The sequence below is a fragment of the Rhea pennata genome, chromosome 3, assembly GCF_028389875.1.
Source record: "Rhea pennata isolate bPtePen1 chromosome 3, bPtePen1.pri, whole genome shotgun sequence".
Lineage (NCBI taxonomy): Eukaryota > Metazoa > Chordata > Aves > Rheiformes > Rheidae > Rhea > Rhea pennata.
In genome coordinates, this window is record NC_084665.1 from 57,918,874 (window position 1) to 57,939,678 (window position 20,805).

The 20,805-nt window shown below is 37.9% G+C and overlaps 1 protein-coding gene across 1 annotated transcript in view; it reads left to right on the forward strand.

Annotated features, from left to right (window-relative positions):
• MTHFD1L (methylenetetrahydrofolate dehydrogenase (NADP+ dependent) 1 like) overlaps positions 1-20,805 on the forward strand; it is a 162,368-nt gene that overhangs the window by 14,371 nt on the left and 127,192 nt on the right. Inside the window, exons 8-11 of the mRNA XM_062572378.1 lie at positions 3,427-3,538; positions 7,461-7,540; positions 8,281-8,378; positions 12,243-12,416. Of these exons, the coding sequence (XP_062428362.1) occupies positions 3,427-3,538; positions 7,461-7,540; positions 8,281-8,378; positions 12,243-12,416 (464 nt within the window). The remainder of the gene's footprint in view (positions 1-3,426; positions 3,539-7,460; positions 7,541-8,280; positions 8,379-12,242; positions 12,417-20,805) is intronic.

The following is a 20,805-nucleotide window of genomic DNA, read 5'->3' on the forward strand; positions in this document are numbered from 1 at the left end:
TACACAGCCTGGCTCCCTCTTCTGTGTCTGGATGTGCTATGTAACCCCATATCCAAGGAGGGTGGTGATTTTTAGAAGCACCACGTTTACTGTATGTCCATAGTGTGGCTACATTGCTCGTGAGCTACACAGAGCATAGTTAAAATTGCTGTAGTTGAAGTGGAAATGGATTTGTATATTGATTATAAAATGAGTTTTTCATGAACAGAGTTGTGAAAAAACTTTGCATCAGTTTCCTATTGTTCATCGTATCTATTACATTTTAACTAGCCTAACTTCAGACCTTGAAACTGAGTGCATTTCAAAAACTAAATTATTTTTTTTCTTTGATCATGTTATTTAAAACGGTTTTTGTAGCGGTCACTTTTAGCTATGGGGAAATGAAATATTTATAAAGCCCTTATGACAAAACAGGTTTTCAATTATCTGGAATATACAGTTACTCTGTATCATTATCATTAAATGCTTGGCTTGAATATTGGTATTGTTGTTTTAACATTTGGTGTTCTGTCTTGGGAATGGGTGGTTCTTCTTAATCTGCTTCTACTTAAATCTTGTTGGAGGGAGTCATATTTTGTTATGAGGTAAGATTTCAGATTATTTATTGGCACAACTCTTCCCAACTGAAAAAATATTTATCAGTAAGAACGCAGAATTCTCCTTGAGCATTAGCTTCCTTTGTTGTCTTCACGCTGCCCGTTGTGTTGTGGGTTGTTTGGTGGGATGCTGGTCGCTCCTTCCACTAGCTTGAGTGGTGGGATGCCATGGTTTTATCAACTTACCAATGCATAATTGGTTACCCTGTGGCTGCATGTTAGTGCCTTGCAGTTATCTTCTCAACCTGTTGGCTATGGATTGCCTGTAGCGTCTGGTTTGTATCAGCTGCATTCTCTGTTTGGGGACTGCGCGGTACATTTGCTAGGGAGGTCGCATGTGATGATTTCATAGGTCTTTTCCATCTCTAATGGCTGTGATTTATTTCTAATTTAAGAGGTAGGTCCTGCACATGCCTCTAAATTCTTGCTTTTTTTTTCCCTTTGGTGATTTACAGGCAGTCAAAAGAATAGATTATGGCAAAAATAAGAAAAAAGGGTAGAGTGAACTTCTTGCAAGTGAAACCAAAATGCCCCAATGGAGATCATATAAATCTCAATCAAGGACTCATAGCATTCCCTAAATAACTATTTTGCTTTCCATAAACTCCTGCTCAAAGTTGAACAAATTTCTGGATATAATTGAAAAAAAAAACCCTTTCACTTAAAAAATAAATGTTCTTTAAAGCGTTTATTATGTATACTTTATTGATTCTCCAATGATGTTTTTAGTACTTGCAGGCAAAAATACTGCCTTATAGTACTGGCTTGTAGCAGGAGAGGGGCAACTATATCTGTACCTTTTTTTCCTCTATATTTAGATTTTGGAAAACAAAGAACAGGGAAATTATTGCGAAAGGCTCTGTGATCAGTCTCTCTTTATCCCAAAGGATACTGCTATATGTCACATGGTACAACTTTTTTCCTGGGGGAAGTAGAACAAGGCAAAGATGAGAAGAAAGATCCAGCTGTTTTTTCATATATATTTATGGATATATGTGACTTTAGCCATCTGAAATGGTGTTAATGTTGGCTACAAAAAGGATTGTGTTAAGCTGTTAAGAACATTTTGCAACATTACAATTGGTAGTCATAGAGATGAGTATTTGGTCAGGTCAGTTATTCTGGCATTTTAGTTTCTTAGGACAGAATTGGTTCAATGCTTGTTGGATGTTTGTTGGCTGAACATTTCTCAAAATTATTACTTGTTGCATACAGCTCTCAACTGGATTATGGTTTTATAATGTTAAGCACTGTACAAAGTTACTAGTCTTTCTCCCAAAGGCTTTGCATGAGATGATATACCTGACTTCCAGTGTATGAATTATAACTGCTAGAATATGAATCATTTTTTGTTACAGAAAAATCTGGACTCACGTAACCAAAGATAATCACTATTTTTCTCTGTTGAAGTTGATAATTTGAGTGTGTTAATAGCAGTGGCTGCCTGCTGCTGCTGGGGAAAGTGCGATTTCAGCAATATTCTTTTGGTACACAAGTCACTGCAGCATCTTTTTATCTAAAGTTACTTGCAAATTCCTCAGTATAATATGACATAACAACGGCCAAGCTTTACTTATGTAGCCTTCTAGGAGTGGCATTTAAGTTAGTGCTTGCACCAGACAGAGTCTAGATAATTGGTTAAGACTGAGTGACAGAGCAAATGCTCTGTACACTTGCAGGCAATCGTAGGAGTGTTGCAGGGACTTCTCACTGAAGCTTGAACCAGCTTGTAACATTAGTCATTTGTCAAGCAAGCAGACCTTCTCCCACACTTTTGGCTTTGTTTCCACATGTTGGTCTCTATAGGAGGGTTAGACCATCCCTGAGTCCTTTAAGGAGAAGATGGAGCTTTCTTAGCTTTCTACTGTTTCTACCACAGCTATTTTCTTCTCCCATCTTTGATGCTCAGCTGTGCCAAAAACTACTATACTGATGGAAGTCATGAGTACTTTTGGCCAAAAAGAAGCTGGAGCACTTGTCAGTCACAAATCTTTTAATAGAGAGTCTTGCAGAGTTTGTGATTCATTTATTTATATTTTTCAAAGTATTTCCAAAATCACTGTATCTCTGGAATAGTCTTTACACTCGGGCTTAAGGTAATGCTGTGTATTTGCCTTTTTAGCGCGTCTTTATATGTCTGCCTCTCAAGAGAGCTTTCCCTTATCTCCTGTTGATTCCAATAATTGTTGCAGAGCCTTGCTTGAGAATACAGAGGAAAGGAAGACACTTACGTGTTTGATTATGAGAATTTTTTTTACTAACAGTTTTTGCCCCAGCATCTGCAAGGTTGAACTAAACCAGAAGTGTTGTGTAGCAAACATGAATTGACAAGGGAAAAAAGGGGGGAAATAAATAAATAAATAATTTTTAAAAAAGCTTTAATTGGTATTCTTCAAAGGCATAAATGTTTGCAGATCAGATCATCTTGCGTTCCAGTGAACTGGTCTGGTTTTCTGCTTTCAGATAATCTGACTGTACTCTTCATAATTATCTACTTACTATCTTTAAACTCTTCTCTTTCTTAAAGTTTCTCCAGATTACCCTGTTGGACAGTGCTTTGGACAATGACAAGGCTTCGTCTTGAAAATATGAAATCTCCATTAAATTTTATTGTACTGACTGACCCCACTTGCCTAACTTCACAGCTTGTTTCCCTGACTTAATTTCAGTGCAGTTGTTCATAAATTGGGCCATCAGTTCAGACTTTTGTCTGCAAATACTTATCTCAAAAGACCGTTTTTATATAAGTAAGAAAAATTGCATGTTCATGAATGTACTAAACTTAATTTTCTTTTTCCTTTTATTTGTGGGGTTTTTTGGCTGCTGATAGCTTCATCATGCAGATGTGGTGATAGCTGGCAGTACAAAACCTGAAGATATTCCAGTCAGCTGGATAAAACCCGGAACCATTGTTGTCAGTTGTTCTCGTGACTTTCAATCAGGTAAGAGGAGTTAAAATTGTTCTTGAAAGTAATGTGTGCTAAGTCTTTGAAGTAAGTGTAGGACATGTTGGGGACAACCAAGTGTGATTAAAAGCTATAGATTTGAGAGAAGGCCCTTTAAAGTGGATATTTGTGTACAAGGGATATATACATGTGTCTCTAATATATAAATAGGAAAAAGATGTCAGGTGAGGGAAGAAATGCTAGAATAAATTCATCATACCAGGATTATATTTAATAAGTGATGATCCCGTGGATTCTGAGAATTCAGAGGGAAGGCTTGTGGGTCACCAGGTACACAGTTATTTCAGCATGTTGTCTTGTGACTTCTGTGGCCTCACTTGGAGCTTGGGGGAAAAGGAAGGTGGGTGAAAATGTTGGCTGTGATGTATCGCAAAGCTATGCTTAAAAATCTGTTCAGGATGGGGTAGAAAAATCGTGAAACCAAGCGTTGTGAAGCCAAGAATTGTGAAGCCAGTGTCTTCTAGGGTAGTTGCTCCTACGAAGACAATCTTGTTTTTTTACCCTCCTTAAACATAACTTAGCTTACTTTTTGGGGGGAGGTATGTATTCATTAATTTCTCAGCTGAAAAATGCTCAGTATTCTGTTAGGTATAGAATTAAGAATGTTAATTCCCAGATCTTATTCTATTCCAGTGCTAGAACTGTATAGTCTGAAGGGACAGAACTGACCTCTCCCAGCTCTGCATGCTGCCTGGTGAAAGAAAAACTTTCAGATACCTTGTTCTCACCTTCCATTGCAGAGGGAGGCTGGGTTTTAAGTCTGTTATGACTGCGTGGCACGTCTCAAGTAACTTCAAGCCTTGACTGCACTATAGAACTCAGGATCATAGTGATGTTACTCATCCCTTTAAAGAATGCTGTTAGGGCAACTGCATTTAAATGTTGCAAGATGCTCACATACCACAGCAACATTTGTCCTTAAGGCAAGAAATAGACTGGTAGTAACATTTGACATAAACCTATAGATTTCTCTCCGTTTATCTAGTTGTGGCAGCAGGCTGTGTGTTAAGTATAGCGATTATTTTGAAAGGCAGCATGAGTTTTTAACAAGATAGTGTGAATAAGAACTTATCTACCAAATGTTGTCTGTCTTTATGCTTCTGCTTTTGAGTTTGCCAGAATCTTGGAGAAACTCTGCAAGAATAGCAGAAGCGCATTTTAACAGCTTTAAGAATTGTTGGCCTGAAGACATGCTAGAGAGGTACATGAAACACAGGTGTCTATTTGACAGGAGAAATGCACTTAGTTTAATTGTAGGATATTTATTAAAAGCCCACTGTGTTATAATCTTGGAGAAACCAGTGAGTCTTCTAAGTGATTGTTCACTTTCAATACACATTGAAATCTGTTTGGCTGAGGTGCTCTGAAATTTTTCTGGGTTTTCTTAATGTCCAGCTTAACATCTGTAGGGTCACAGGAGTTAAATGAAGCCTGAAGGCAAGAATGGCTGGTGGCTAGATTTCTGTGTCCTGTAGGTATACATGCAGCCTAACACATATATATGTTTTAAAAGCACTCAGAGTTTGCAAAGACTTAGTTATATTGGGCAGCTGTAGTGATGTAAGCCAGAAAAGTAGAAGTAAAATGCTTGCTCTACTGTGATAGAAATCTTTTTCAAGTTTGTTTTTTTTAATTTTAAAATGTTCATACAATTTCTATCAATAAAACACCTTGCTCTACTGTAATTCCAATGATTTTGGAATTAAGTGAGTAGTGGTAGCCTCTTAGAGCAAAATGCTTTATATGTAAATCTATAGAAATTAGGAACAAGTTTCTGAACAAGACTTAAGGATGCCAAAATTATTTGGAATTTGATGTCAGGCTCCTCCTGGGGCATTTGAAGGTTCCAGCCCGTACTGTGCAAGTATCCTGATGGGAAATTCAGCCATTTATCCGCCACTTCTCCACTGTGACCCTACCAGACTGCCCGAGCAGACATGTGACAGCAGCTCTTACCCATCTGCACAACAGGGTACAAATAAATGGCTGTAGAGGATTTTATTAGGGTGAATCAGAGGGGGAAGCACAACATCTGTGGTCCAGCTGATCTGGCCTAAATCAAGAAGAATCCACAGAGAACTATTCTAGTCTCCAGCTGGAAAATTTATCCTAAGTGAGTTGTTGCAATCCTGCAGTCACCTTACTCACTCATGTGTGCATCAATTTTATCTCTAGCTTCACCTTCACCCCTTGAAAAAGCCTAGTCAGTCATCTTTGTGTGGTGAGTATGTAGCATAGGCAAGCTGAGAGAAGTAGTTTATTGAAGGGAAATCTCTAGTTCCAATATGTATTTATACACATGCTATCTCTGCCCCGATAAGAAGTCATTTTAACCAAATAACATAAAAAGTTGAAATGTTTCTGCAAAGCACAGCTGCCTGAAAGGGGATTTTAGTTTCATTCTTCTTACTTCATTTGTCTCTTTGGCAGCTATCCCAGTCTGGTCTCGAAGCAACAATAGTCAACTTATGACTGTGATAGACTGTTACAACTTCCAGTAAAGCTCTGTCTTTGAGTCTAAAACTCAGCATTTCCAGAAATTTTGTTTTAAACATGACAAGCATTAATACAAGTAGAAGACCTTTTCAGACACTTTCTTATTCTGAGTTTTTTGTTAGGACTGTCATCTTGGTTAGCTCTATCATTGAAGTACAGATGCCAACTGCCAACAATGTTTGAGAAAGGATTAAAAAGCAAATTGAAAGAGGCTGAGTGTGTCTACAAACAGGGTCTCTTGGTCTCGGAGATAGCTGTGAGCATGAGTGAGAGTGGATACTGCATGGCCCAGGGCTGTGCTGGCTCCTCTGCACACTTCTGTCCCTGACACTGAGGATTCCAGTTGGTGATTTCTGTGGCCTTCCACTATGGGGACTTTAGTTAGGAGAGATAGTTACACAAGATAATGTGAGTAGTTTATGATGGATACAGAAGGAACGACTAGAACGGGAGCTTGGATAGGTCAGGATTTGCAGTATAGTTCCCCTGAAGGGGAAGGGCTAAAGCTGTCAGTGCACAACCGTTGTTTTTTATTACAGTTATATCTATGCCCTTCAGAATGAGACTAAGGCCTTGATAGTCCCACAGAGACTAAGATATCAATTTTATCTTGGAAAAATTGCATCTAGACAAAATGTAATAAGCAACAACAGAAGAGCAACCCAAAAGGAGAACTGCAGGAAAAAGGCAAAATATGTATTTAGTTAGAGTAGCTAATGTGTGATTATTACATGACATGTTGCCACTAGAAACAGTCATGTGTTGGTAAAACTGGATTCATTGTAAATTGTATAGACTCTTAAAAATGTCTGGCTTTAATTGAATGTCATACTGATGAAGAGAACTTATGCTGCTCAAAGTTTTGCATATTTTGATTTCAAATTTTAAATCCCATTGGCTAGTAATACTCTTTAATAAATACTTTGTGATCATTTTGTTGTTCTCTCTCACTGAGATAGACATATGAAAAGAAGACAGCCTTTATCAAGTTCATTTGGGTGTTCTGTTAAAAATATGGGTAGCTTTTCAAATCCTAGTACCTGTCAGACTTTTTTTATTCCCCTCTCTCCTTTTGTCCCAAAGCAATTATTTGGATCCTGGAATCAATTTCTATTGTTTCTCATTCTCTTTTCAAGTATACACATGCTTTGTCTTTTGCAAGTGTGTGTTTGCATCATATACTTCAGGGCTTACAGTTGGTGATTTTCACACTATCTCCTTATCAACCTTCCTGGGTGATTTCCGCTTAAGTATAGAAGAAGCCATCTGTAATTTTGGCAGTGATACTAAGTTGCAAACCAACATTCACTTTTTTTTGTTTGTTTGAGGATAGCTTTCAAATACACATGCTCCCACTCACCAAAGCTTCTTGATTTGTTAGTGCAATATTTTCGTTTTACAGAGAAACACCAATGTGGTCAGCAAAACAACCATCTTGTTGAAAATGATGTTTGTTCTCTTGCGATAGCAATGCGAATGCAGGTTAGTATAGCTTCAAACACTGAAATTTGGTGCTCTTTTTTGAGTTGAAGAAATTGCTTCTGCAGTTGGACTTTTTAATCTTTGTTTTGCTCTTTTGGAAATCTTACCCGCCTTCCATTTTAACAGCAACTCTGTCAGCAGTTAATTAGGGTCACTAATGCCTGTTGCATTTAGTTAGAGAAAGGTAAATTAAAAACCTTATTTATCATAATTCTGATAATTATGGTAAAGCTTGCCAGAACCACTTGTATTAATAAACTAATGTTACCTATTCTTATAAGGCAATTAAGGAATAAGTATGTATGTGTATGGTTGTGTCATGATGGATGAAGAGTCCAAAAATGTGTTGTTTTACATGGAGGAAATTGTCATTCGGAAAGCAAGAGAGAATGAGGCAGTCACTGAACAATTGATATCTCCCATTCTTTTAATGCGTGAAAGAATAATAGTCATTCTCTATTTTAACTGAATAAAATCTTCAGTTCTTTATTTGAGATTTTTCTTTGCCACTTATATATAAGTGGTCTTCCTCTTTTTGAAATCTGGATAAACAATACTACCGTGATAGTGCAGTGGATGTTTTTCTTTCATTCTAAAACCATGAAATTAAAAGACTTTTAATTTGCTTATTGTTAGCTTTGCACTAAATGTTCTTTCAGTGTAGTTTGGGGATGATCTGCAGTTAGAATTCAGCAATTATGATGTGGCTGGTGTGTGCTGTCTTTCTTATTTAAAAACAGAATATGGTAAAAAACACCGAGAGATGGATCCGTTCCCAGCAGTGCAGGAAGTGGGACCTCCACTGCCTGAAACTTCAGCCCCTCTCCCCAGTGCCCAGGTAATAAATGTTCTTTATTTTTTTTTTTTTAAAAAAAAAAAAAAAAGTAGTGAGGTGTGTAAAAAAAAAAAAAAAAAAGAGAGAGAGAGAGAGCCTTTTCGTCTGCTTATGGAGACTACAGACGTGCTGTTTTGTTTTATGCCCTGTTGTGGCCATGTTCTGGTGTTTCCTCTCGATTTTTCTTTCTGGTACGTGCATTGGGGTGAAGCTTCATTTGGTGAAGTCCTAAAACTGGCAGGTGAAAGCGTTTCCATGAGGAGGGGAGGTGAAGCTTTGGGGAGCAGCAACAGGAATACAAAATGCAGATTGTTCCTAATCGCTAAGGCCTAATGTAGGAAGATATTTATGGATGTATTTAAGGCCCAGTGATTTCAATGGCATTTGATCTTGTGTTTATTTTCTTCCCTCTGCAGAAGTGTTTACTTGTGAGTTAGGCTTTCGAATTCCTGCGTATGCTTGAAGAGCAGAAAGCAAATTTATTCTCAAAAGCAGTTTTTTCGGTCGGTTTCTTTCGCTCACTGGCCAAGGCCCGTGTCCGGACCTCGGGGACCTGGGTGTGCGCGGTTAGTGTTGCCCACACCTTTGGGGTTTAAAGCAGCCTGAGCTCACCTCTGTGCTGAAGATGCTGCCGGCTGCTAGGGGCATCCAGAGAGAAAACAAGGACGTGAAGTGAGGTTCTGGCAAGCAGGAAGGCTTCAAAATTTGTGCGTGATTATTTGTATGTCTGCCTCTGAATTCCACTGCTGTGTTTAAGAAAGCAGTAATGAAATGTGGTTTTCTTTTTAAGCACTTTGGTTCAGTTTTCACCATCTCTTAGTAACAATTTAAATTTACTGGGTAGGGAGGCAATTTGTAATTTTAATTGTCAAAAGAACAAGCATTTTTTTATGATGTGGGGGTGGTGTGGGATAGGGAGAAATTCTAGGGCCTTTTCTGGGCCAATATGTAACACTCCTAGACTTAAATCTTGGAAAAAATCTGTCCATAAAAATAGAGTTAAGCAATAGATTATAGCATGTAATGTGTCATGAGAGTGATGGAGAAAAAACTCTCAAAAATTTTTTTTCCCAACCTTCTATGACATTGTATTACATGTGTTTAATACATAAGTATTTATATGTTTAATATCTAATAGTATATAGCATAACCAGTATTAGGACTTCCATATATTTGATTACTATCTCCATGTTTTTTTCCTTTCATATGTAAAGTAGCTTATCAGATGGAAACTGTACTGCAAGAAAATACAATCTTACAATAACCACACAACTTTGTATGGAAACAGATTTTTTTTTCATTTAAAGTGAGGGAAAGCTGCTTAAGCACTATAACTAGGAGCATCAGCTTTTTGATTTCTATGAGCTGTGGGTGTTAATTTAAGTCATTTCCAAAGATACTGGAAATGAACAGAGGATGTTCTCACAAATACGCAGTAATAAAATTCCAGCACACACAAAAAGTTCACATGGATTTTTGTTTTAACAGTTCTTCTTCAGGCAGAAGAACCAATGTTGTACCATTTCAGCTTAATACTGAGTAACATAATTCTAATTCCAACATGGAGACTATTTTATTTGTCAAACTAAAACTACAAATACAGGCTTCTAAATGTTAGTTAATACCAAACCTGTAACTTCATATTTTTTAGAAAATATTTTTTAACTTTAAATATTTGACTAGACATAAACATCTTGTGTATGTTGTTTATCCCCAGTAATATTTAAGGCGTAGATATCAATTCATCGCCTAATTATGCCTTTCATCAACTTGTTATATGATAGTCTCATCACATAGTATTTGGAAATAGGGACAGACTACAACTAACTTGATTTCATATGTCAATGCATGATCTGTTGTTAAAACTTTGTTTTATTGAAAATGTATTTGCCTTGAAGACTCATAAGGGACCTTCAAGTGAGGAAATGATGGCAGCAGTGGGTCTTACCAAGGGAGAACTATAGCATCCACTATCAGTTTTATTTGCCAATTTTATTAGAAACCTAAAAATGTTTGTAATTGATCTAGAAATTCTATAGCTTTTAACTTACTCGTAAATGTACAATTAGGTCAGTTTTGCATGTTCCACTTTCTGCCAGTAGTGGCATGTGCAGGATGGCAAAAGCACAACAGTTTCACAACAGATTTCCTGTTTTAATAAAAGATTAGGTCACCCTACAGATTTGAACTTACAAGACCATACTGTCATCATTTTAGCACTATTTTTCTGAGACTTGAGTTGTTTTTGTAGACAGTGTTTAGAATAAAAACTTTAAATAGCTTAGAAATTCTTTGGCAGGATATGTTTGTAAGCCACTGCAGCTTGTGTTCTTGATGCATATTTGTGCCTAGTTGTGTTTGAAGTATTGCATAAGAAAACTGAAACTGTCTCCTTTTATGCAAGAGGATGTGATTAGTGTGTCTTTGAAAGTAGTCAGATACCAGATTAGTAGAAGTGAATGCAAGAAAATGGTCTGCAGCCCAGCCTTTCTAGTGTTGTGAGTTCAGTAGCTTCTTACCCTGTAGTGTTGGGTTTTGCTGGTGTTTGGATGGATGATCTCGGAGTTCACTTAGCTGCTGCAGGGCGTATGAATGGGATATTTGAGAAGTACCTTCTGCATTAGAATTTAATAATAGTCTAGTTCAGGATATCTTCAAAGAATTGCAAGCAATTAAGTTCGTTAAGCTATCATTTGCTGGTGGATGCAAAACAGCTCAAGTTAGCACCTGGAGTTGAGATTTGGCAGTAGTTCTGTATTCATCAGTGGCTATCTGAGGTCTCGCAGACTCTGGAAAAGTTTAGGACGCTAGCTTTGATGCCATTGCCAGATTCTGTCTTAAGTATTGTAATCAACTGAAACTGCAGGAAGAAATTCAGCCTTGATAGGCTGAAAGTAACTAATCTCTTGGTCATTTTTTAAACCTGTTTTTTTTGGTGGTGTGAGCAGTTCAAACCGAAAGGAGGTGACTCCTCACATCCTGTGTGGCTAAGCTACACAACTGACTGCTGTAGCATCTTGTCGTTGCTCAAAGCTTATATGGGCTGCAGGAGCGTCTGAATCAAGCTCACAGAAGAGAAACCTGTAAAAGCCTGTTAAATTCAAAGCCCCCAGGTCCAGATCAGGAAATGCTGGAACTGAGAGCGTTGTAGGTTGAGACAGTATGACGGCAAGGAATTGCCACATGCTGCATGCTTTTGCTCTTGCCTCGGCTTGCACTTTCAGTCATTTTCGGAAAGAGTTTATAAGCTAGCTGGGCTTTTGGCCCTGGCCCTGTGCGTTAAACTCCTGCTGTGTGGCCACTTTCAATTCAGCCATGTTTTGGAAGAGCATGAATGCATCTTCAAATGCTTGTTTCCTCTCATTGCCTCTTGGGGGAGTAGCGAGGCTTAGCTTGCTTTGCTGCATCCTCTGGTGAGAGGCGCTACAAACGCAAGTATCATGTTTAGCTAATTTGTTTATGCGAGTGCTGGCCAAGGAATGTATATGCTTTTTTGTAAAGTGTATGTGCTGAAATATACTGGGAGAGAAGGGAAGGAAAACAAAACCAGAAAGATCCTTTCCAGTGAGACATGCTTGAACGTCAAGCAGACATGTCTCTAGCTTGATACGAAAGAATTACGTAATATTTGGAATCTGATTAAACAGAACTCCATGAAATTACAACAATTAACAAACATTGCATGTGATTTTTCAATATTATATTAGGTGTTAGCTAATACTTAGACTTGATTAATAAAATGTGAGAGAGGATTGAAAACTGATTACAATAACCCCATTGTTGGAGAGTTTGCTGTTGTTTTGTGCTCTGTCGTCGACCACCTAAGCTGAGAGAAATCTCCTGGCTATTATTTGTTTTCTTTTCCAGTGATATTGAGATTTCCCGAGCTCAGAGTCCAAAAGCTGTTGATGTACTTGCCAAGGAGATAGGATTGCTTACAGATGAAATTGAAATCTATGGCCAAACCAAAGCCAAAGTACGTTTGTCCCTGCTGGAAAGGTTAAAGGATCAACCAGATGGAAAATATGTTCTAGTTGCTGGGTAAGAATGCACAGTGATGTGATTAATGTACACCCTTTCCACTCATGGTAACATAAACATGCAACTTGTATCTTCTTAATGTACTGCATAAATAAGAACCCTAATGTTTTGTGCTGTCTGCCGCTCTGTTCTCAAAGCGGGAGTTTCTGACGTTCTTTCTGAAGTTACACTACCTGTCCTCCAAAGCAAGCATAATTACAGAAGTTAAGTTACTTTTGTAGAAGATAGTTTCTTCTAAGCTTCTTAAATGTTGTCTTCAGCTGTGTGGCATTTTTCTGTTGTTGTTAAAATGTTGAACTTGACTATTCTAATTCTGTGTACATGGTGGCTGTTTATAAACAAACCTTAACAGAAGCTGCATGATAATCTGTTGATATTAATAATAAATACTTCTTTTTTTATTGAAGAACAAATTGCATAGTTAAGTAAGTCATGTTTTCTCTCTGAAATGTAGACATGTCTCGAGGCAGGCTTATCCTGCTCCCTGTTCCCACGATTATAGAAAATGCTATGCTCAACAAGAATTATGTGCTGCTCTTCTGGATAGCATTTTTTTCTGCACTCGATGACAAATTTTTCTTTTAATTTATCTGATTTATGAAGTGGAAATTTCTTATTGTGAAGAGCTATGTGAAGGTTTTCATTAATATTTTAATTGAAATGTGTGCTTTACATTCTAAAATAATCTGTATAGTTGTTATTGTAAATAGGACAAGTGAGGTTTAAAACATAGCTTTAGACTTATCGAAAGGGAGAAGGTCATTCTTAGCTGTCTTGATCTACTAGTCCCTCAGTCAGATAGCGTTTTGCAAACTGCTTGGTTTAGTACCTTCATGTGGGGAAAACTTGCATTTTGGGCATTATCTGAGATGGAGCTGTTGCAGACTCCTTGGTTAGTAGGTGTTAGTTGGAAAGCTAAGGCAGACAAGCTGTGAAGCTTTCTTCAAAGTTATGCTATAAAATTACAACATATAAAGATGTTCCTGTAGGAATGTGGAAAAGAAAATAATAGCTCGTTCAACTTGGTTTCCTTCAGTAAGGATTTATTTTGTATTTTCTTTGTTCAGAGAAATAAAAGTAGATTTAGCATTTGATAGAGTTTGAGGAAGAAAGCTGCTACCATGAATTTTCAGGTTCGTGTTGTCAACTACGTCAGTTAGGCATGGTGTTGTACACTGTCCCTAGCAGGCTTGTAGGCTTCTCTAGCAGCAGAGTCTCTCATAAGCAGAGACTATTTAAAGATATCTGGAAATGGGGGATAGCATAATGTAAAAGTACATTCAGATGAAATTTACTTGTGCTGGTTTATAAGCACCGTTTTTTCTGTTTTTTTCACACCTTTTCATGTCTCCCAGTCTTCTCTTTCAAGGGCAGTATCTCATGAGGTTCTCTGAATGCTGTTTTGTGGGCACAGAGACAGAAATGTCTAAACATGCAGAAGAAAAGCCAAAATTTTGACTAGCAAGGTGAACAACTGGGAACAAATAGAAAATCACGTCTTTGTAAGTTTGTATACTGAATGTAAAGAGTGAACAGTGTTTCAGAAACAAGTAGCTGATTTTGGTACCAGTATAATTTTATTATGGAATATGTTGCTACTTGTAACTTCTCTGAAGTCATTGCATTTTATGCAGTGATCCCAGTACCAGTCTGCCACATAAGGGTTAGCATGGAGGGCTTGGGCAAGAGGCCTGCAATACTGAGATCCCTCTCTTCTGAGAGAGTTCAAAGATTGACTTTGAAGTATTAAATATATAAAATTGGGGGAAAAAAAGAAAGAAAGTATCAGGAAAAAAACACACTTCAAGACTTATGCTTTTAGTTCTGGGTACTCACATCGATCTGATGTGAATTCTAATTAATTTTCAGAAGCAAAGTTAACTGTGAGTGTACATATGTGTATTCTGTAAGTTGCAGGATTTCCATCATCTCTCCGTGATGTGGGCAGCAATATTTGTGCCTAAAATTCCACAATCAATTGTAACTATTTCATAATGTATTGGAATTATGAATATTTAGTGCAAATTCTCGCCTTCTGGTTTACTCCTGATGCGCTCGGAATAACCTAGTTGTTCCTCTGAATAGCAAAAAGAAAATGGTATGTACCTTTCTATATCTAAGGATAGCTGCACTTACGACTTTTTAAAGAAGTTGCTACAAATTGGGAAGTCTTTCGAGATACACCCAAGTACAGCTTCTGAATGTACTCAAATACAGCTAAACGCCTTATCTAACGCATGCTTTGTACTTTGAAAAATTACAGTTTGATTAACAAATAATGTCATTCAAAAATAGTCACACAAAGGAAGACTTCTTCAAACTTTTCCACTCTATTCTGTGTAGAAGAGCTTGTTTTTCTACTTTTTTCTTTCTGTCTCTCTTTCTCTCCTCTTTTTTTTTTTTTTTCCTTTTTTTTTTTTTTATCTTTCACTTATTTGATGGCTTATGCCAAGACACCGTGGGGTCAGACTCAGAAGTTATCATGAAGTAATTAGTTCTTGTGCATCAGCTGCCTGTGTACATGCTTTTAATATGTTAAAACTATGTTGAAGGATATGTTATCTCAAACTGCCTCCCATTCACTGCAAGTTAAGAGTACGCAAATGAAGAATTCCTGTGTATGACATAGTAATTAAGTTTAGTACACTGGGTTAACTTAATCATGTGTTTAAGCATCTAGATAGTGTAGCGGGAAACACAGTATGACACCTACATCTAAAATCTTTTAGACTTTTTATGTGTTCCATTAATTTGTTTTTAGATGTTCCAGTGCTTCGGCTTTTATCAGTTAGTTTAGATAACTTCTTCACTTCAAAAATGCAAGAAGATGAATGAAGTAAAGCCTGAAGAATAATAGAATCTGGAAAAATTATAAAATATAATGCTTTGTTTTGCTACAGTTGTGTTGCTTTTTTGCTAGAGAACTTAAAATAATACTTCTTTCCTAACAGTAATAGATTGTTTTGTGCTGAACTGAAGAGTAGAACCAAAATACTATTATGTGTTTAAACTATTATGGCAAAATAACAATGCACAGTAATAAATACTAGTCTAATACTTGCGCAGGCTATATGATGGTTAATATTTTAGGGATGGAATTGTCAGATTTGGAATTACTTCTGTTGACTGAGTGTTGGATTGTATTTGTGTTCACTATATTTTTTGGCGCTCGAAGTGCTTAAATGAAAAGAAAAAGGACAGAGAAAAGAAGAGGGAGATTGTAAGGAGGAATGAATGAAAAAAAATTGTTGATGCACTGAAACTTCTGACAGTTCAAAGCAAAGTCTTCACTGAGACAGTTTGTCATGTATTCATTATATAGCTGTATAGCTGCTTGCTAGAATTATTTTGGTTAGATCTTTATCACCCTTTAAAAGTTTGTGGTTGTGGGTTCTTTAGTCTATTACTGGCTTTGTTCAGTTAGTTTAGTTTGGTATGGATCGCTGTGCTTTCATATCCAGAAGTTCAAGCTGCCTTTTTGAGGATGCTACTGCAGTGTTGTCATAACCTAACCTTGCTGAGGACTCATGACAAAAATGGAAAGATGCAGCACTTTTCTACCCAGAAATAAATCTCAGGCAGTTTTGACCTTGAAAGGGAGGTGTATCTAAGTGAGGTTGTCACTTATGAGAACTCTGTTTCACCTTTCCTCAACGATGAGACTTTTTGCAAGTTTATGTGCGAATCGCAGGAATGAGGAACTTGCTACCGTCTTCACAGTTTGGGTACAAACAAGTTAAATATAGGAAATTGAAGGAAAAGAACAGTCACTTCAGCACTACAGTTCTTGCTGGATTTATAACAACTGCAGTAACTGCAAGGAGGTTACAGCTGGTGCAGTGTTATCATCTCACTGCTTGTTTATTTTTTCTTTGTCAGACCTCATGTAGCTTTCCCGCAGAAATAGCTCCACTGTAAGCTCGTGTGACATTTAACAAACAAACAAAAAGTCTGCATATTCTTATCGTTGTTTTGATATACGTAAAGAGAGAAGTCTTTCCCATGTTACGGAAAACTTATGTTGCCAAGGAGCTAGTAACTGCTTGGTAGGTGGCAAAATAAGTTTTGAGAAAGAAAATCATTGTGGGATTTCTGTGTTTAGACTGAAAACATATTGAAGAAATATGAGGAAGAATGCAAATGTGTGTAAAGTCTCTTGAAGTTCATTAAAATTTAATGTATTTAAAGGGATTTTTTTTTCTAAATTTGCATAAGGTCAGAACACAGTATTGCATACCTATCTAAAAATACACAACTGAGCTAAAGTTCTCCATTGGCAGTTATAATTTTGTATTTACATGAGCTAATGGCAGAAGTTGCAAGTGTGTATACTCAGTAGTACAGCTAGCAAAAAAGTGTAGCCGGTAATAACATCTAAATGTCTACACAAAAGCTTAGATGGATTATTTTGTGTATAAAAACTGATAAAAGTAGGCCAGGTGCAAAAGGGAAGGAATTTAAAGTAAGCTTTACTAAAGAAATTATTAAAATGGGAAAGTTCTTTAATTTTGGCTCTTTTTTTTTGACTAATACCTAAAATGGACACTCCAGTAACTGCATAGTTTTTAAGATTTATCCTGTAATCTCCAGGCCACTGCTGAACCTCTCAGAATAGGGCTGTCCTAACAAGTCTTCTCAAGTTAGATAAGAATTTAGGGTTAGGTAAATGAATTTTCCGGACAAATCTGGCTTTGCTGAGTAGTGTGATTTACCAGAATCCTTATGTTTTGTTGATTGTGTGTTAGGTGCAAAGAGACTAAAAAAGTCAGGTTGCTGTTTTAGGTGTTTGTGCCTGTTCCTACCTACTGTAATGGACAGGTTTTCTTAGGAAGTGCTTCACCCGAGTGCTGCAGAGCATTAATGGAGGTTTTATTCCTCATTTTCCTCCTCCGTCACCGCTGCCTTTTAGATATTTTGAGCCTCTAGATATTCATCTGAGTAACTGTAGTTCCAAGAGAGCTGAGGATCGCAGGACTTCTCAGAAGAGAGAGAATAGATTAAAGTGAACAGTCTGAGGAATACCTTGAGAACGTTGATGGTCAAAGCCAGGGGGATTTGTGTAAGTCAGGGTTCAGCCTACACTGAGATGTACCCTCACCGCACAAGCTATTACCTGCTTGCATGAGTGCACTGGTGAATATACACTTGCCTTAGTGCATTTTTACCCCTGCTTTGGCGGTTGCTGGTTCCCACAGGATGCCACGTTCACAGTAGGGATGGGGCTAGTACAGAGTATCGGTATACTGGAAATTCAGCAGAGGGAAGAACAGTCCCTCAAAAAACAAAAAACCTTTTTCCCTAGGAAATTCCTAGTGCTTTCTGGCTTGTTTTTCACAGTCAAAGAGGCCAGACAGGTTATATGAGCATTTAATGTAGTATTTGATTACATGAATCTTCTGGGAGAAGTAGATGTTGCTCTTCATACAACTACTGAGTTTCATTTTTGTCTGTTGTTGAAGTTTGTGTCTTTTCCAATTTCCTTTCTTACGCTGTTATCTTTGATTTCACTTGGTCCGCGATAGTCCTAAGAAGTCCCCATATTCCTACATGTGCCAACTGCCAATCCTTGAGGAGTTAAAATGAGTTTTCTGCCGCGTTTGGAGTTGCATTTGAATAAGTAAACTAGGGACAGTGTTTCGGCATTCTGTCAAATGTGAACTGTGTCTGATGTTCAAAGATAACCACCAACAGGAAACGTTATGCAAATTGCATCGTGAGTGAAAGTGAGTTCATCTGGCGATGGTCCTCTGAGAGAAACATCCTTATACAAAAATAAGGAGTTGCCAGAAATAATGGTAGGGAAAGAAAGCTATCATTATAGCAGTAATAAAAACACACAGGGATAGGTGCCGTGGCAGAATTGAAAAGGGATAGAAAAGTAAGTGTTCTTCTAGAAATACAAAAAGGAAGGTAGAGGAAATGGAGCAGCGCCCTGTGCTGCTGCAGCAGGTCAGAAGGAAGCGGGGATCAAAGCGGGAGAGGGGCCCAAACCTCTGCTGAGGGTGGGTAGAATGAATTCTGCCCAGGATCTGCTCTACATTTCTCAGCTTTTGTTGGCTCTGCCTAGGAATTTTGGTAATACTCTGAGAGAGAAAATGTGGCCGTTTTGGCTTCAGGAAAGGCTTGCAGCGAGATCTGAGAACAAGTGCAGCTCCTGCTTGTAGGGGTCGGGTGTCGGGAAACTGCCACTGCGGCAGATTTCTGCGCTCGGCTGTCGCTGAACCGACACGAACTGATGTTGGTGCTCTGAATTCAAGTTAAAATAATAAAAACATTAGAGCAGAAGTGGTTGCGGCAAAAAGATCTTGAATCAAATGATCACATGACAAGATAAACACAGAGAGGTTTTTGTTTCAGAAAGACGACCTGGCGTAGGTTAAGGCCATGGGCCTATGGACAGGCTACCGTGAAGTAAGGCAGCGCTAGGTTTTTAAATTGCTAGCTTCTCCATGGTGAACATTTGTGTGTGAGCTTATCCTCACAAGGTAATTTACTCCTTTAATTGAGAGAGAAACTATTAATTTTCTTTTCCCCAACGTATTGGCATTGACATAAGAAACAGGTGAGAAACTGTTAGGCTTTCAGGAAAAGCTAAGCGTAGCTATACAACCTGTAAAATTGTTGACTTTTCTATATGTAGCCATGTGAGGATTTTACTGTGGTAAAATGATGAATGTGAGGAGGAAGAGGGGATGGCCTGGGGCGCTGCAGTTAGTGATCTTAGGGCTTATTTGTTTAATATTTTTAAAAATATTTTTAATGACTTCTGTGCAGCAGATTAGACAGTGCTTCTGAAATTTGGTGGTGAGATGAAGCTGGAAAGCTTTCTGATACAGAGAACGATTGTGGTTATAGTACAGGACTTACAGAGTACCCTTAATGACCAGAGTATGAGAAGCAGGAAAATACTCCAATACCAACACAGTGAAAGGTGCATTTTGGAACTGAACAAGAATTTCTGCAAGGAGATCATGGCAGAGGGGGTGGCACAGGGTGAGAGGAAGTTTCTGAATGACAGGCTGGTAGGTAGATGTAGATGACAGAATGCTTGCAGCATGGGTATAGTGCATCGGTGAAACTGGAATAGGCAACTGCTCTCTGAGGAGGTACCAGTGAAGATATTTTGAGTACGCAGGGAAGTATTCATGCTTTTGCATATGAGTCATTAGCAGGGCTGCTGTAGGAGTGTTTTATCCCCGTGCAAGCAGGAGCAGACGCAGGCTACCAGACTCGTGGAGTAACAAGCGAAGGGCCTTTGCTGCAGGAGAAGGTGAACGCAAGCAAAGAAGAAACTTGGGAAGCTTCTTGATTGCTTTCAGAAAGTGTTCTGGGGTGACGTGGTCAGTAGGGCAGAAGAGGGGAGTTGGTAAAGCTAAAGGACAGTAATAAATGGCCTGATGAGTTACAAATTTGTTAAAAATGAACTATGTACAGGCCACAGATTGGTTAGCCTTAGGCGATGTGTTAGTCTCTTCCAAAGATTAGCATTTCTTCTTATTTCTAAATAGAAATTGATGGAAAGAGATGTGTGGAAGGAAGGAGAGAGTAAAAAGAAGCTGGATTGTTTTATGAAAAGGATTTGTGATTATCAGCAGTTCCAAACTGAATTTGATGACCTTCCTGTGTTTAAAAAAAATAAATTACTACTAGAAGTTAGGTTACTCATACTATCAAATGTTTGCATGTATGGCAGGGCATATCTGTTACTTGCAGAAGAATCTTGCAAGGTGTGAACTGAAATTTCTTTCCCCACTTGAACCTTCATATTTTTTAAAAAATTTAGTTCTAGAGGCTAATCTTAGAGGTGTGCAAAAACCCAACTTGAATGCATCCGGTATGGATTATAGTAACACTTTGCCTTTTGTAAGCCATAGTTCCAGGATATTTCTTTTGTATTCATTAGTGCTGTATCCATATCAAAAGAAAATTAACTGAATTAATTCAGTTAACTGAAATATTTCTTAAAAGGATGGCATCTTAACCTTTCTAAAGGAATGAAAAGCTTTACTGCTATGTGGCAGGATTTTTGCTGATGGATATCCTTGTTATTATACATTCAATGAAAATCATTCGATCTCCCAGTTTTCTCTGTAGAGCATTTCATGTGCTGTCCTCACACACTCAGTCCTAATCTGACCTAACTAAGGCCTAACTCTGCTCAGGCAAACTCCCTTGGCATATTCACTCAGTCTCAGTTACAGTGCTCACAACCTTGGGTTTTATTCTATTGGCATGTGATGCAGAGTGTGGGTGTGGGGAGGGGAATCATCTAGCAAGGAGTGAATTCCCTTTTTAAGTTGAGGGGTTGCAATTCTAGGAAGACTCTATTTCAAAATAGTCTGGAAAGTAAGTTATTAAACTGCGCTTTAAAATCTGATTGTTGGCAAAC